At 56.0% G+C, this 17,007-nt stretch overlaps 1 protein-coding gene across 33 annotated transcripts in view; it reads right to left on the bottom strand.

Annotated features, from left to right (window-relative positions):
- Positions 1 to 17,007, bottom strand: part of NCOR2 (nuclear receptor corepressor 2) — a 240,317-nt gene that overhangs the window by 105,258 nt on the left and 118,052 nt on the right. For all 33 annotated transcript variants that reach the window (XM_078337682.1, XM_078337664.1, XM_078337665.1 and 30 more), the window contains 2 exons: positions 16,618 to 16,670; positions 3,908 to 3,974 (listed from right to left, as the gene is read on the bottom strand). In XM_078337682.1, the coding sequence (XP_078193808.1) occupies positions 3,908 to 3,974; positions 16,618 to 16,670 (120 nt within the window). The remainder of the gene's footprint in view (positions 1 to 3,907; positions 3,975 to 16,617; positions 16,671 to 17,007) is intronic.

Below are 17,007 nucleotides of genomic sequence, written 5' to 3' on the forward strand. Positions count from 1 at the left end.
CCAGGGGAGGAAGCAGACCCCTTCCTCCCTTCCCTCCCTCCCTCTCTCTGTCTTACACTTACACACACACACACACACACACACACACACGGAGAGACTGGAGCCCCCCCTCCCCCCACCAGCTAGTCTGCAGGGTGCTGGAACCACAAATCCGCCAAGGAGAAGAAGTGGGTCAGCCTTGCCTCTGGGACCACAGACTGAGCCAGCCTCTCAGCCAGTGGGCCTCCAGGGGGGCCAGCTCAGCTCCCCAGGAGACTTGGCAGGCTTGGCGGCTGTGTTGGTACTAAACACCCCGTGACAGGGACAAGCCCCTGCTCTCTGTGAAGACGTGGGTCCCAGGAATCTGCTACGGTGTGGGGGTCCCTGAATCTGAGGGGGGTCTGACTCCCCAGTGGGGAGTCAGTGGGGGTGGGACAGGTACATCGGAGGTCTTGGCCAAGCCCCCTCCCCAGGCCTGACCGAAATCAATGAAGTCAGGGGCTTTGCCTTATTATGCAACAAGAAAGACCATCCCACCATCCCGATCACCACCAAAGCGTCAGGGGCTGTTGAATTTGTTTCTGTCTCTCCTAAGAAGGGCCACGAGCCACCGTGAGCTGCTTAGAAGTCCCTGGTTTCTACCTGACTCTCCTCTAGCTTTAAATAAGCTGATTTCTCCCTCCAACCCCTCCAAGGCCCCCCAAGGAGCCATTGGAGATCTTTAAAGAAGAGCTCATGCCCACCCTAGCTCCACCTCCAGCAGGAGCTCCTTCCAGCAGCTGCAGGGATCCTTTTAAATGGAAATCAGATCCTCTCCAGCCCTCCCAGACAGCCTCCAGCCCAAGGGGGGAATGGCGGGTGGGGGGCAAGATGGCGCTGAACTGGTAGTCATTTTAGGTGTGGAAATGCGAGGACTTCCTGCCTCACAGGAGGCACAGGTGGAAGTATTCATTAGGGCTGAAGGGGCGGGGCCTCTGCACCCATTTTCCAATAGTGCAACAGCAAACACGTTCATATTCGTGTTACACACACACAGCAAATACAAGGCACGGGTGACCCTGGCTGATCCTAGGTGGCGGGTATATAGGTGTTCCTTGTACACTTCTGTCAAATTTCTTAGAATAAAGACTCCGGATTCTTTATTACAAATACACGTATTAAGAATAAATGCGGTGTCCCACTGCATTTGGAATAAAAGCTGAAAGCCCCATCCTAGCTGGAGGGCAGATGTTTCCAGGTGACCTGGCTCCTGTCGCTAGCCTGCCATGTGCTGTCCCAAGCTGGCTTGAGCCTAGGAGCCTCTGCACCTGCAGTGCCCTCTGCCTGACACCTTGACTCCAGGATCTGCACAAAGCCAGTCTTTCTCGTTCCCACCTGAGCACTGAGGTCCCCAGCCCATCTCCAGAGCCCACCTCTCTGCCCAGCTCTTCTCCCCGAATTCTGGGTCTGTTTCCCGGCCTGTGCCTTCTGGGCACCCGGCACCTATGTGGGCATCTCTTAACTTCATATATAGACGAGACGCTCAGTTCATGAGCCTCTTGTGCCGGCCCAAGTGCCTGTGGGCACCACCCAGTCAAGGCAGGGGTCTCAGGAAGCTGGGCAAGGCACTGTGGGGCAGCCACCTCTCATCACCTTTGAGCAGGGCCCGGGTCCTGAGGGCTGCCCCACAGCTTCCCAGGCACCAGCGTCTGGCTAGAAGTGTCTCCTCTCTCTAGCACCCAGCCAAGGTCAGGGCCAGGGCAGGCAGGCAGGGCCAAGGGAAGACCCTCCTCCCACATCGCACCACCCCTCCTTCGAAAGCCAGGTGCAAGGACCTCCTGCCCCAGTGAAACCTGTCACCCGGCCCACATGGCCTCACACCTATCCAGGACCCCATGCCTGCCTGGTATCCCCCTCCTAGCTACTGCTCAGCCCTGCCGTGTGGTGGCTCAGCACACCACCGCATGCCATACAGCCTCCCGCATGCCCTCCGCCTAGCCTGACTGTCTCCACCCTGCACACACTTCACTTCCTGAATGCCTGATACCTTATCCCGGGCTCTCTTGGAACTGCCCCTCAGGGGTTCAGAGCATAGGCTGAGGAACCAGGTGCTCTGGGTTCAAATATCAGCTCCACCACTTCCCAGCTGTGTGACATAGGGCAAGTTACTTAACCTCTCAGAGCCTCGATTTCCTCATCTGAAACATGAGGCTGAGCAAGTGCCCACCTCACAGGACTAAATGCTCTAATGCATGGAGAGCGCAACAGGCCTCGGAAGGGCAGGGTGTGAGGGGCTTCCTTCCTCATCCTCATGCACGATCTGTCCCTGGGGCCTGCAGGTCTGAGGACAGGGCCTGCATCTCAGCGACTGTGTGCCTCACACACAGTAAGTGCTCCAGGACTGCCAGAACCCAGGCCCTGAAGGTGTCGGGTCAGCTTGGTGTCCCACACGCTGTTCTGCCCTGAACCGATTCAGTTCAAGCTGCACTGTCATGACCTACTGTGTACCACAGACCTGCAGGCTGGGCATGACTGAGCCACCCCCACGCCCTGGGGGGGGCCTCTCCGGAGGCTGGTGCCCAGCAGATCTGACCCTGGGAAGAACACACAGGGAGCTGGCTCGCAGGCCCCACCCCAACACAGCTCAGGGAGGGCGGAGGTGGGGCTGGGGGACCTGCAGGTGTGAGGTGAGCCCCTCCACTCTCCAGCCAACCCAGTTCCCAGCCCTTGCCGCTTCTCCTAATCAAGAATCGCAAGGCAGCAGTTCCCATCAGCCCACCTCTTCCCCAGATGGGGACTGTCTCAGGGCCTCCCCAGCCTTATCCCAGCCCCAACCATGTCCCAGCAGCCCCGTGGCTTCAGTGGAGTCAATGATATCATCCTCCACTCTAGAGAAGGTCCCCTGAGCCAAAACCAGGCGGCCTCCTTTCATCTCCCTGGCATCAGCCACTGGTTCACAGGACCCGTGCCCTCTCCTGGCCTCATCAGAGCATCTGTGATTGGGAGGCTGAGGCAGGTGCATCATCTGAGGTCAGGAGTTCAAGACCAGCATGTCCAACATGGTGAAAGCCCGTCTCCACTAACAATACAAAAATTAGCTGGGTGTGGTGGCACACGCCTGTGACCCTGGCTAATCGGGAGGCTGAGGCAGGAGAATTGCTTGCACCCAGGAGGCGGAGGCTACAGTGAGCAGAGGTCGCACCACTGCACTCCAGTCGGGGACAGAGTGAGACTCCGTCTCAAAAATAAATAAATGAAATGAAATGAAGGCAAGACTTGACTTGAAAGACTGAGAGTTCCTGCAACCCACCCCCAGTAGCGCCTCCAGCTGCACCATTCCTCTCCTGTCCAAGTCCGCCTGAGTCCACACTTCTTCCCCCCACCGGCTGGGAGAAACACTCAAGCCTGATCTCCTCCGGGAATCAGTGATGTCCATGGTTACCCTAACCCCCCACCACAGGCATCTGGCACACCCAGCCTCGCCGCTGTGGGCTGAAATGCGGGAGTCAGCACCCTTTTCTGTTTGGGTGAAGCCTCTGCCCACGAGCGCAGGCTCAGGGCACTAGGAAAGGCTCATTTGTAAGTGCACAGCCTGCGGCCCCTACTGCCCAGCATAGCCCCCCTAATCCTCTGCCTCGCTCCAAAACCTCTCTTTCTGCAGGAAACACCCAGGACAGGTCCTGCGACTCGAGCTTAGTGACCCGTTCACCAGGCCAACAGTTCCCTGGAAGGGAACGCGTTTCTTCCCTTGCAGGCTGGAAGAGGGGCCACAGAGCGCCCGCCCCCACCCTGTGGCCTTCTGGAAGCAGCTGCTGTCCTTCCTCCTTTCCTGGCGGCCTTGGCTTTTCCTCCATGGCCTGGACGCTCAGTGAGGACACAGGGAACCTGGATCGCGTGGGCTCAATCCTCCCGGATCTCAGGAAACCTGCGGGGCTGCACACGGACCTACCCATTGTTTCCGAGCGTGGTTCCTCCTCTTGAAGTACAAGATGAGCTTCTTCCGCATCGCCTGGTTTCTGTGCGGGAGGGAAGCGCAGACAGTCAGCCGGGAGGCTCTGGCGCCAGCCCGCGCCGTCCTCTTTGCTGAGAGCGACCCCCAAATTTGCCCCGCTATTGGTTCTCAGGGAGGTAAGACCCGCCCGTACTGGACCCCTGGACAGACCCATGAGCTGCCAATGTGCGTCCCTCCTGCCCTGCACCCCAGGCCGCACCCCACCCCAACATGTAGGTCGAGCCCAGCGTGCAGACAGGAGGGCTCCCAGAGCCGGGGGCCTGAGCTGCCCGCCCCGCCACATGAGCCGGCAGCCACACCTGCCCAGGGAAAGGCTCACAGAGAAGTAGCCTCCGCCTCCGACCAGGAGTGCAGGCCGGAGCACAGCCCAAGACCTGCTGTGCCCACAGGGAGGGTGTCCGGGGGTGGCCTGGGTGGCCCCAGGGCTGGCTCCAACCCGGTGCAGTCAGCCTCCAGCACAGCCAGCCCTGCTGCGGCTGGAGGGGCACAGGAAGGGTGGGGGCACGTGGGGGACCACCAGGCTTGGACTTCAGGAAACCCCCCAGGGGGGCTCAGACTTCTCAGGCGGCAGCCATGGGCTCAACCAAGCAGGCTGCACACACCACTGCAGCTTCCCCAGGAAGCGGGAAGGTCCGGGGACACGGGAGGTTCACAGAGAGAGGGAGACGGACACCCAGGGAGAAAGGGAGACAGAGACCCAGGGAGAGAGGGAGACAGAGACCCAGAGAAAGAGAGAGAGACAGAGGGAGATAGAGACCCAGAGAGAGAGGGAGACAGAGACCCAGGGAGAGAGACAGAGACCCAGAAACCCAGGGAGAGAGGGAAACAGAGACCCAGGGAAAGACGGAGACAGAGACCCAGAGAGAGAGGGAGACAGAGACCCAGGGAGACAGAGACACAGGGAGAGAGGGAGACAGAGACCCAGAGAGAGAGACAGAGACCCAGAGAGAGACAGAGACCCAGGGAGAGAGACAGAGACCCAGAGAAAGAGAGACACAGAGACCCAGAGAGAGACAGAGACCCAGAGAGAGAGAGACAGAGACCCATAGAGAGAGAGAGAGAGAGAGAGAGAGAGAGAGAGACAAAGACCCAGGGAAGGAGGGAGACAGAGACACAGCGACACACAGAGAGAGAGATGGAGACCTAGAGAGATAGACAGAGACCCATAGAGAGACAGACAGAGACCCAGAAAAAGATATAGAGACCCAGAGAGAGAGACAGAGACCAGTATGAGAGAGACAGAGACCCAGAGAGAGAGAGAGAGAAAGAGAGAGACCCAGGGAGAGAGGGAGACAGAGAGACCCAGGGAAAGAGACAGAGACCCAGAGAGAGAGACAGACAGAGACCTAGGGAGAGAGAGAGACAGAGACCCAGAGAGAGAGAGAGAGAGACCCATAGAGATAGAGAGAGAGAGAGAGAGAGAGAGAGAGACCCAGGGAAAGAGGGAGACAGAGACACAGAGACGGAGAGAGAGAGAGAGAGATGGAGACCCAGAGAGACAGAGACCCAGAGAGAGAGACCCAGAGAGACAGAGACCCATAGAGAGACAGACAGACAGAGACCCAGAAAAAGAGATAGAGACATGGAGACCCAGAGAGAGACAGAGACCAGAATGAGAGAGACAGAGACCCAGAGAGAGAGAGAGAGAGAGAGAGAGAGACAGAGGTGAAGAAGAGACAGAGACTGGGAGAAGGGGAGAGATGGAGAGAGACAGAGAGATGAGATCTAAGAAAGGGCGGAGGCCTGGAGATGGGCAGAAGGAGATGAGACCCAGAGACGAGACTGCAGGAGACAGGAGACGAAGAGGGTCAGAGACAGACAGCAGCAGCCAGAGAGACACCATCCAAAGGGGACAGAGACTCAGAGGAATGAAACTAGGAGAGGGAAAGACAGAGAGAAGCAGGGAAAGGGAGACAGCAACAAGGTTCAAAGGAAGGGGACAGAGACCTCGAGACAGCCAAGGGAGGGACCCCCGGAGAGCAGGGTTTCCAGAGCCCCTGCCATGAGGGAAGACACCCCCGCCCGCCTGCCGCTGTGCCCAGATGCCCCTGCCCACTGCCTCACTCAGACCCCAGGATCGTCCTCTTCTCTCCCAGACCCTCCCTGCAGTCCCCACCACGCAAAGCGGGGTTTGCAGCTGGCCTTGAAGAGCCTGGAGCCACAGCCGCCTCAGGAGCCTGCTGTACACCTTAACTTGCTGCCCCCAAGCCAGGGCACGCAGTGGCACCCACTCTTCTGGGGAGGGGACTCCCGCCTTCTTCATATTCTCAGCAGTGTCCCCAACCCCTCAAAGCTCCAAAGCCACTGACTGGGAGCCACGTCTGTACAGCCCCCAGGACCCCAGCACCCTTGGAAACAGGAACAGGAGGGAACCCCAGGAACTGACAGACGAGCGAAGCCTCGTGGGGCTCGAGGGCCTGGAACCAGCCTCAGTCCCTGGGTCACTCTGGTGGTGCCTCAGCCAGGACTCCCCACCCCGGCCAGGGTGGGCCCCGGGGGTCCTCAGTCCCACAGGCAAGTACCAGCACCCTTCATCTCATAACAGGGTGTCCCTGGGCCTTGGGCCCACCTCAGAAGCCCTCCGTTTCCTCATCTGAAATCGGTGGCATCACAGTTTCATCTTGTTGCTCAACAACCATTTAGTGAGCATCTACTACGTGCCAGGTGCTGGGGACATAGCAGGGCCAAGACACAGCTGAAGGCCCTCAGGTGCTGGGGACATAGCAGGGCCAAGACACAGCTGAAGGCCCTCAGGTGCTGGGGACATAGCAGGGCCAAGACACAGCTGAAGGCCCTCACAGAGGTGACACGGACAGTCAGCACAATGGCCAAGATAACCCTGGATTCTGGAACTTAAACAGTGCTGGGGAGGGGTGTAGGGGCCATGGTGCAGAAAGGTGTCCCGGAGGAGATAGCCCTGAGCTCAGGCTGGGATCTACGCCAGCAGAAAGACTCAGCTCTGGGAAGATCCAAAAGGAAGGGAATCCTTCCGCAGGTGCGAAGGCTACAGGAAGAACAGACAGAAAGAAGACGGGCCAGCTGGGGAGGGGCGGAGAGGACGGAGGAGGCGCTGGGAGCAAGACCGGCAGGGCTGGTCCCGCAGGGTCCTGTGAGTTTCAACAGGGCAAAGGGTTTGGTCTTTTTTTTTTTTTCCCCCAAAAGGTAATCAGTTATTTAATTAGATTATTAGGAAATTTAAAACACCGATTTGTGAGGATAAATTCCACTTGTCAGGGCAAACACAGATCGCAGGTAGCCCTGGAGCTGAGGAATAGCTTTGATTTTTGGTAAAACTTGTGAGTCCACAGCTTTCGGATCAATCTCGTGCTGCTCTGTAATCTCGTCTTTCTCTTTTTCTGTGTGGAAGCTCTCACCTTCCTGGTGTCTGGGCTTCTGCAGCTTCTTCTTCTGGAAGTAAGCGTCAGTAAGATGTTTTGGGATTTTTACACTGCTGATATCAATTTTGGTTGAGGTGGCAATGACAAATTTCTGGTGCGTTCTTTGCAGAGGAACTCGATTGAGGACCAGAGGTCCAGTCACAAGGAAGCTGCTTCAGGAAAACCAGCCTCTTGCCCTGTGTGTGGCGCCCAGTGAGGATGATCAGAATGGTCCCGGGGGCGATGCTGCCTCGCAGCTTTCTCACGTGCAGCCTGAGGGTTTTCGCCGTGGCTCAACAGCTTTCGAGGCACATGTTCAGCAGGATGATACCCAGCGTTCTGCGGAGTCTAACCACGCAGGTGCCGCCGTTTCTGTCACCACCAACTAGTTTCGTAACACTTGCAAAACCTTCTCCTTCTTCTTTTCAACCTTGGATTCAGCCGCTGAGCACTTCCTCTCGTACACGGCCTTTCTGGAATACCTGGCAGATCGGGAATGCCTGCCAATTCCTCTGACAAGAACAGGGCTGCGGCTGCAATGGGGCTTCCGTTCTCGGGCTTTTTAGCCTTGAGGTTGCCCTTTTTCACTCTGCCACCAACATCATGATGCCTTCTTGGCTTCCAGTTTCTTCTCTTTAGTATCTGGCTTCTCAACTTTTTCACCTGCCATCTTTTACACAAAAGACAGCTGTGACCGCCTAACAGCCGGGAGCGCAGCAGCACCCAGATCTCGGCGAATCCCGCCCTCCACCCCAGACCCCGTACCGCCTGGAGACGCTGCTGAGTCCAGGGCCCAGCCAGGAAGTTTGCAAGAAGAGCCCAGGGTGACTTGACGCCAAGAATTGCCAAAAACAAAAGAAAAACAATAGTCAAAAGGACACAACGCAGCCTGGAGGCTTCCAACTGCCAGAGCTGGGACAGCACAGTGACGACATAGTCACCCTGGGCCAGATGAGGCTCCAAAGAGTAAAACAAATACCCCCGAGTCTGTGTTATTATAAACACGATTTAGCACATCAACAAGTGGCGGAGAAGGGACACATCCTTCTTCTAGAGCTCCAGTGAACGGGGGTCTGAGAACATCGGCATTAGAGCGCGGTCGTAACCCAAGAGCCGCTGGCAAGATCTGGGCTGAATGCGAAACTGGTTGGCAAAATTTTAAGGAGCAACAGGAAATTTGCATAGCCTCAAAGAATCTTCCCTCAAGTATGTATGAATCATGGAGGTAGCTTTAACTGACGCCCACAAATCTTTATATTTCTCCCTCCAAGAGGCGGAGCTTAACTCCCCTCCCCGGAAGGTGGGTGGGACTTGGTGACTCCCTTGTAAAGAACAGAGCAAAGCAGCGAAAACTCTAAGGGGACCAGAAGACCCAGGGCAGAGTCCCTGTCATGTCGGCGACACGGAACCCCCTTACCGCCCTCTGGTCTTCCCCAAAACCCACCACCCGAGTCTTACCAGGAGCAAACACCTGCCAAAGAAAGCCCTGGCCAGCACTCTCCAAAAGCATTGGGTCGTGAGAAACGAGGACAGGCTGAGACGCTGGCACTGGCTGCAGACTAAGCAGACGTGAGCACAGACGCCATGCAAGAACCCGAATCCGATCCTGGACCAGAAACCAGGCATCAGCGGAAGATGGGTGGAAATGCAGAGAGCCGGTGGCTTACAGAGGGTCGTGTGCCGCTATTTCTTTCTTATTATTTTGTTTTGTTTCCATTTTTGTTTTTAGAGACAGGGTCTTGCTCTGTCTCCCAGGCAGGAGGGCCATGGCTTGATCGTGGCTCGCTGCAACCTCGAACTCTTGGGCTCAAGCAATCCTCCCGCCCCAGCCTCCTGAGTGGCTGGAACTACAGGTACGTGCCAGCATCCCCAGCTAACTTGTTTTTTGGTAGAGAGGAGGCCTCGCTCTGTTGCCCAGGCTGGTCTCCAACTCCTAGCCTCAAGCGGTCCTCCCACGTTGGCCTCCCAAAATGCTGCGATGACAGGTGTGGGCCACCATGGCAGGCCCCAGCTATGTGAAGTGTTTCCCGGCTGTTATACAGGCTGTCCACGTGAGGGACTCTCTGCAGCGTACAATCCAGTCATTCCAAAACCAACGGTCCCGCCTTCCCACAAAAGAAGAGAGAGAATCCACTTTGAAACACTGTGGGGAGGACCATACAAAATTGACTCTGGGGTTGCAGGAGGCATGCTGCCTAGAACAGGTGGGAATGTCATCCCCAATCCCCACCCAAAACACAGACATGTGCCAGTCCTAGGCCGCAGCACCTCAAAACACGCCCTCATTTGGAAACAAGGTCTTCAGAGCAGGAGCAAGTTGGAATGAAGTCACTGGGGTGGGCCCTCATCCAATGACTTAGGAAAAGAGGAAATTTGGACACAGAGACAGACACACACGGAGGAGAGATGACGCGAACAGACACGGGAAGAACGCCACACAAACACGAAAGCTGGGATTGACGCATCTCCCAGCCCAGGAACGCCAAGGAGGCCAGCAGCTGCCAGGAGCTGGAACCGGCAAGGCAAGAGTGTCACCCAGGGCCTTCCAAAGAGCACTTTCCTACGGCTGGACTGTCAACCACTGGCCTCCGGCACTGCGACAAAAGAAAGTTCCTGCCATTCTCGGCCTCACAGTGCACCACCGAGTGTTATGGCAGCCCCGAGAAGCCATTGTGGCGTGTGACCCCCAGCAAACCACACGCCTTCACTGTAGCCGGAAAGACTCGGGGAGCACGGGGCGGTGGGGATGCGGTTCTGTTCACGGCTGACGGGCAATGACCGAGGCTGTGCGTCCTCCCTGGCTGATCCAGGTTTCCTCCCAAAGCAGGGACAGCGCCCGGCCCCCAGTGACGTCCAAGTCCCACGCAAGAGGACACATGCCAAGTCTGTAGCAGGCTGCAAATGGAGCGGAGCACCAGCCAGAGCAGGCCCCCGAGAGCGCCCCCGAGAGCACTGTGTTGGGCCACGGTGCCCTCTAAAATCCTAAATTTGTTGCCAGCTCTGAAAATCAGAGACTGTTTAAAAAAAAAAAAAAACCGAACCTAAAGCTTCTCTTAAAAACATCAGGCCATTGGGCCGCACCCCTTCATGGGCACAGGTTGAAAAACTGAGCCTTGGCTGCCCCTGTCAAAGACCGCCGGGCTCCCCGTTCTGCAGTCCCTCCCATGTCCTATTGCCTCACACCAGCCTCCTCACTCAGACACTCCCTCCCACTCCCGGAGGCAGCCACCTGGGCTTGCGGCCCCTCGACTGCTGGTTTATGATGCCACGTGCTGCACATTCCTCTGGCAAACTTCTTTTTAAGCGTTTATTTTGTTCCCAGCAGTGTTTAGGCGATGAAGATGCAAAGAGCTTACTGTGGGCACATCTTTTCTGCTGAGCTTCTGTCCTGAGACCAGTGTCCAGGACAGCTCTGGAGGGGCGGGCCAAGCTGCATGTGATGAGTTTGCTGACAGAGGCATTCGTGGGGTGCCAAGAAGTCAGGGTTTACAAACACACACCCTATAAGGAAATCTAGTGTCGTCACCTGCCAGGGCACTGGGGAGGAGAAGCAGGTGGTAGGAAGGAGGGATAAGGAGGCAGGAATTAGGAGAGTGTTCCTGGGGAGTCCAGTCAGATCCTGGCTGGGACTGGACTTATGGGGTTCTGGAAAAGGAAAGCTTGAGGCAATCAGGGGAGGCTTCCTGGAGGAAGTGAGGTTTGAGCTGAGGCCTGGGAGAAGCAGAGGAATGGGGTAGGAAGAAGAAAATGAGCAGAGCCCTGAGTTCCAGGGAGGAAGGCAGCGATAGTGAATCTGGAGGGGCAGAAGGGGTGTGCAGGGAGAGCTTGACCCCGGCTGCAGGGGAGAGAAAGGGTGGGGCAGCCGTGCAGGCCCAGATGTCTTGGGAAGAGACTGCAGGTCGGGGTGATGGTCCAAATGTTCTGCTCACTGAGTGGTAACCAAAGGCTGTGACAGTGCCAAGCTAAGTGATATGACTTGCCTAAGGTTGCCCAGCTAGGGAAGGCAGGGCCTGGAGTGCAGACCCAGGAGTGGGTGCAGGACTGGCCTAGGAACCTGGCTGTGTGACCTCGGGGAAATCGTCCTACGTCTCTGAGCGAGACTCCAGAGACCCGCTAAGAGTAACCTGGGTCCTGACCGCTCCCTGTTTCAGCCTGCACAGCCCAGCACTGACACTTTCCATCAGCCGACCCCGCAGTGAGGCTGCAGGAGGGAAGAAATCAGGCTGTGAAAAAAGAAAAGCGAGCAGCAGAAGAAAACAGCAGGTTTCCAGGCCTGAGGGGGCCGTGAACCAGGGCAGCCCCGGGCAGGGGCGCAGAACCTGCCTGACCACGGGCTGCTGCTCACACCCGGGGCCCACACCCTTTCACTGCCTCCCATGCGGGCTCCACAGATGCCCAGGAATCCCTGGAGGATCCTGCCCAGGGCGGGGTGCATCCCTCGATGGAGCCTGCTCTGGGGCTGCCCCGGCCCCGCCACAGCTTCCCAAAGCCCCAGAGGTCTGAGCATGCCCTCCTGCAGCAGGTGACACCAACGGTGCCCAAAGCAGGTGGCGGAGGGAGGGCAGTGGAGGCAGCTCGGGTGACTCCAACGTGTCTGCAATCGCCTGTACAGCAGGAAGTCAGGCGTGAAATTAACTTTCACTCCGAGGCCCCAGCACACAGACACAGAGAAATTAAAGTGACGGGGCAAGGTCTCTGGGGAGGGAATGACCTCCCACCTTGCGGCAATGACGGCAGTAGGGGCGAGGAGGCCGTGAGCTCAGGGGAGGCGGCGCCGGGGGGGGGGGGGGGGGGCTGGGCGCCCCACCTGACCCAAGCTGGATCATCTCATTGTCCCACGGCTGCAGTCACTTATTACAATGTATTTATTCTCATCAGCCTGCCCTACTAGAATGTCAGGCCTTGTTCCCTGCTATCTCCTGGAGGCCCAAAACAGTGCCTGGCATATAATAGATGCTCAGTAAATATCTGTTAAATGAGTGAATGAATGAATGAATGAGTCTGGGTCTCTGTAGATAAAGAAGAACCAAAACCACAGTATGTGCTCTACAGCTGAGCACTGACCTCGGTGAGCACATATTAGACAAGCACAAACTGAGACCCAGAGAGCAAGGGACACATAGCTGGTCAGATGGGCAGAACGAGCTGCGGTCCAACCTGAGGCCCGTGCATCCAGCCACATGGCAGGATGGGGCCTGTGTGGGGCCTCCCTTCCCACACTCCAGCACTGGACCTGGGACAGTTTCTGCAGTCCAGCACGAGCAGGGTCACAAGACATCAGAGCCTGCAAGGAGTGCAGGGTGCAGAGGCTGCCGAGGGCAGCTTCCTGGGTGCTGCAGCTCTCCTGAATATTATGCACCCTTAGCTTGCATACCTCCCAGGGACAGGGTGCTCACTACCTACCTCAGCAGCTCCCGCAGCAGCCTTCCCACAGGATTCTCACCCCCACCCCCAGGTCCTTTCTCCCTGCAGCCACCAAAGCAAATTTTAAAACAAAAATCTGGCTGGGCACGGTGGCTCACTCCTGGAATCCCAGCACTTTGGGAGGCCGAGGCGGGAGGATCACCAGGTCAGAAGTTCGAGACCAGCCCAGCCAATATGGTGAAACCCCATTTCCACTAAAAATATAAAAAATTAGCTGGGCATGGTGGCGCGCACCTGTAATCCCAACTACTCCAGAGGCTGAGGCAGAAGAATTACTTATACCCAGGAGGCGGAGGTTGCAGTGAGCTGAGATCACCCCACTGCACTCCAGCCTGGGCGACAGGGGGAGACTTCGTCTCCAAATAAATAAATAGAGCAAAAATCTGATCACATTGCTTCCTGGGATAAAATTCATCGCTAACTTCCCTCCCAGCAGATAATAAAACCCCAACTCCTTACCAGCCCCCATGACCAGGCCTGTGCCCTCCTCTCCCTCACCTATCCCCTTGGGCCATCGGCCTTCTCTGTGACCCCTGCCAGCTCAGGAGGCCCCAGGGCCTTTGCAACTCCTGCTCCACTGTCTGGGACACTCCCCAGAGGTCCACACAGCCGGGTGTTTTTCAGCCTCCAAGGGTCCCCTCAACTGTCACAGCCTGCCCTGACCTCTCTGGCTAATGCCACCCCTCATTTTCTCTCCCATCACCCCACTCACCAGAGTCACAAATGCTTTTTAAAATGAATGATTGCACATTGAAATTTAATAACCATACCGAAATCCAAAATATAAATGGGATGATAATTTCAGTAGAAAATATCCAAAAACAACTAAAATTCTAAGGACAAATCAGTTCCAATAATTTACACAAATATTTTTCTAACCAAAATTGATTGCTTACAGTGTAAGAAATCTTAAATACTCATCTATTTGTTTTATATTTTATTTTATTTTTTGGAGACAGAGTCTTGCTCTGTTGCCCAGGCTGGAGTGCAGTGGTACAATCCTAGCTCACTGCAACCTCCACCTTCCAGGTTCAAACAATTCTCCTGTCTCAGCCTCCCGAGTAGCTGGGACTATGGGCACACATCACCACAGCTAGCTAATTTTTTACTTTTTAGTAGAGACAGGGTTTCACCATGTTGGCCAGGCTGGTCTCGAACTCCTGACCTCAAGTGATCCGCCTACCTCAACTCCCAAATTGCAGGGATTACAGGTGTGAGCCACCGAGCCCAGCCCACCTGTTTGTTTTAAGCATAAACATGTTTGTTAGTGATTAAGACTTGGAACAAATTCAGTGAGGTAGTTATCTATTTAGTCAAAATGTACTCTAAGAGACCACGGCCATTCTCTGATGAAGATTATGGGATGTCGAATATAGCACTGGCTTTAATATGCTTATAGTTTTATTCCACTTGGACAACGATGAAGCCGTATCTATTTTCTGGTGTCAACCATGTCCTGCTCCTCTTTTGTTTAGACTGTATGGCTGTTATCATTACCTGAAATCATCCACATTTTCAGCTTAAAATATCACTCACTTTAAGTGAAAAAAACCCTATGTAAAATTGTCCACATAATAATATGGCTTTCACAAATTATTATGTCAAAAAGGAAAATCATAAGTAGGTATACGAAGACATAAAGAGCTTAAGATAGTTATGTGAACACAGTACTTTAGATTTGCTGGTATTTTCTTTCTCTTTTCTTTCTTTTTTTTAATTTAGAAACAGAGTCTTGCTCTATCGCCCAGGCTGGAGTGCAGTGGTGCAATCACAGCTCATTGCAGCCTTGAACTTCTGGGCTCAAGCAATTCTCCCACCTCAGCCTCCTGAGTACCTGGGACCACAAGCACGTGCCACCACACCCAGCTAATTTATTTTCAAGTTTTGCTTTTTGGCCAGGCTGGTCTCGAACTTCTGGCCCCCAGGCAATCCTCCCACCTTGGCCTCCCGAAGTGCTGGGATTATAGGCATGAGCCACGGCACTGGGCTGGATTAGCTGAGATTCTCTTGTTTTGTTTACTTAACTCATTCTGATTCTGTCTCCACTGCTAGACAAATCTCAATGAGAAGTGAGAACTCTGTTTTATCGAAGGCTGAGTGCCAAGGCCTAGAACAGAACCTGACACACAGCAGGCTCTCAAGAAAGATGTGATGAATGAACAGATGAATGAATGAATGAATGAGTGAATGAATGAATGCATGCCCCAAATAGCCTGGACTCAGTTGAGAACACCCCTCCCTCATCCCCTAAACCACCTGTGATGAGGTCCTAAGAATGTCCCCCTTGCCTTCACCACCCTCCACCTGTGGCTCCCTACTCCAGACAGGGGCCCCAGAGCGAGGCAGGTCCCAGAAAGCTGCAGCAGGGACAGGGTAGCCTGACTGGAAGACAAACGATATCGAGTCAAAAGGGACGTGGTGCCAGATGAATGAGCCCACCGGGCCGATGCGGAGCCTGGGCTGCGTCTGACTTGGGCATCCCACACGAGCTCGGGACACCGGAGCAGGATGCATGCCCCTTCCTGACACTCTGACACTCTGCCGCCCCCACTGAACACCAGCTGAGGATGAGCCCGTGCCAGCCACACTGGTGAAGGGTCTTTGTTGGATGCTCCTAAACCCGAGAGGGCCAAGGGCCTCGACCAGCAAGGAGATTTCCAGGCTGCTGCCACAATCACTAGGAGCTGCGAGAGGGTGGCCGAGCTGAGCACCCGAGCTTGGACTAGTCAGCGACTCTCAAAGCTGCAACAGCAGTGATCTCCCTGGCCTCTAGCTCAGCACCCGCAGACGCGTGAACACGTGAAAGCTTTCCATGCCTTCAGCGGCAGGGAGCTCACCACTGCTATACACAGTCTGCAGATCCATCCTAGGAAAGCTCGGACAATCGGACCGGGCTGCACTACCCACTGAATCAGCTACACACCCCCCTCTGCAGCCACACTCTCACCAAGACGAACCTGGAACTTCAACAGCCACGATCCCGAAGAGTCTCACCTCCAACCTACCAGCCCACCACACCCACGGCCGCACGTTCCTCAAAGGGCAAGATCTGCAGCCCCTTTTACATTTTGGGGTTCCTGGGTAATAACATGAGATAACATCCCCTCCTCAGCCCAGCAGTCTATGCTCCCATTAATGCATCCCCTCTTCGGGCAGCCACGCCTCCAATGCCTTGTACCCGCTTGCAGACACAATGCTACCAGCCTCCAGTACTGCCCCAATCATCTGCACCTGGCGCTTAATTGACATTTTCTTCCCTCCTGGCATTGGTCTGGGAAAAGGCCCCCATCGTTAGGATACATCACACTGGCGACCTCCAAAGCCTCAGGGCCTGGATAAGCACTCTGGTCCACCCCATGCTGGGCTGTGCCAGAGGGACCTCTCTGCGCAGATGCCAGCTGACTCCCAAACATGCTTATGCCAGAGCCCAAAACATGAGGCTTCCACTTGCCCCGGGCCACTCCCCATCTGCCAGAGCCAGCTGCCCTCTGCCTGCAACAGCTCCCTCCGGCTTGCACAGGATGCAGATGTGCAGCCTGGGGCCTCTGACTCCCACCTCTCCAGGCCCACCCATGCACCAGCAGCTCCCTCACCCACCCTCCCAAACCCAGACCTGCTTCCCAAAGCCTCAGAGGGGGAAACTCTCTCTACTCCCCACCCCCACCCCAGGCCTGCTCCGACCCCATCCAAGGCCCCACCTAGGACTGTCTCCTGTCCCCTGCTCGAGCACCTGGTCCTGGCCAGGAGTACCTAATGGGAACAGAGAACCCACGTCCCACGCAGGCCACTCAGAGCCCACCCACCCACCCTGCCCCCGTGTCTGCACAGCTGCCCAAGAGCACTCACATTTTGATGTTCTCATGATACTGCCGGGTGTCAGAGGGCTGGTTGTACAACGGCTGCAGAGGAAGAGAGAGAATCGCGTCAGACCCCGCTGGCCACCGCCCGCACAGACCCTTCAGCAGGAGTCCTGGCCCCGGCTCCGAGAAGCCGTCCTCTGGGCGAGCACTCAGTCGCAGCCAGGCATGAAACGGAACACAGGGACCCAGCAGTGGCCCCAGCCAGGAACAGGCTAAAACTGGGTCCTCAGAGACAGCTGTGGGTGCCATGACCACCACCACCCAGGTGGTCATGGCTGCTCTGTGGGGCATTGGCAGCGCTGGCCTGGAAGGAAGCACTGCCCAGAGCACACCGGGAGGAGCCTACACAGCCCAGAGGTCGACCCGAACATGGCGA

Source organism: Callithrix jacchus, chromosome 9, assembly GCF_049354715.1.
Source record: "Callithrix jacchus isolate 240 chromosome 9, calJac240_pri, whole genome shotgun sequence".
Lineage (NCBI taxonomy): Eukaryota > Metazoa > Chordata > Mammalia > Primates > Cebidae > Callithrix > Callithrix jacchus.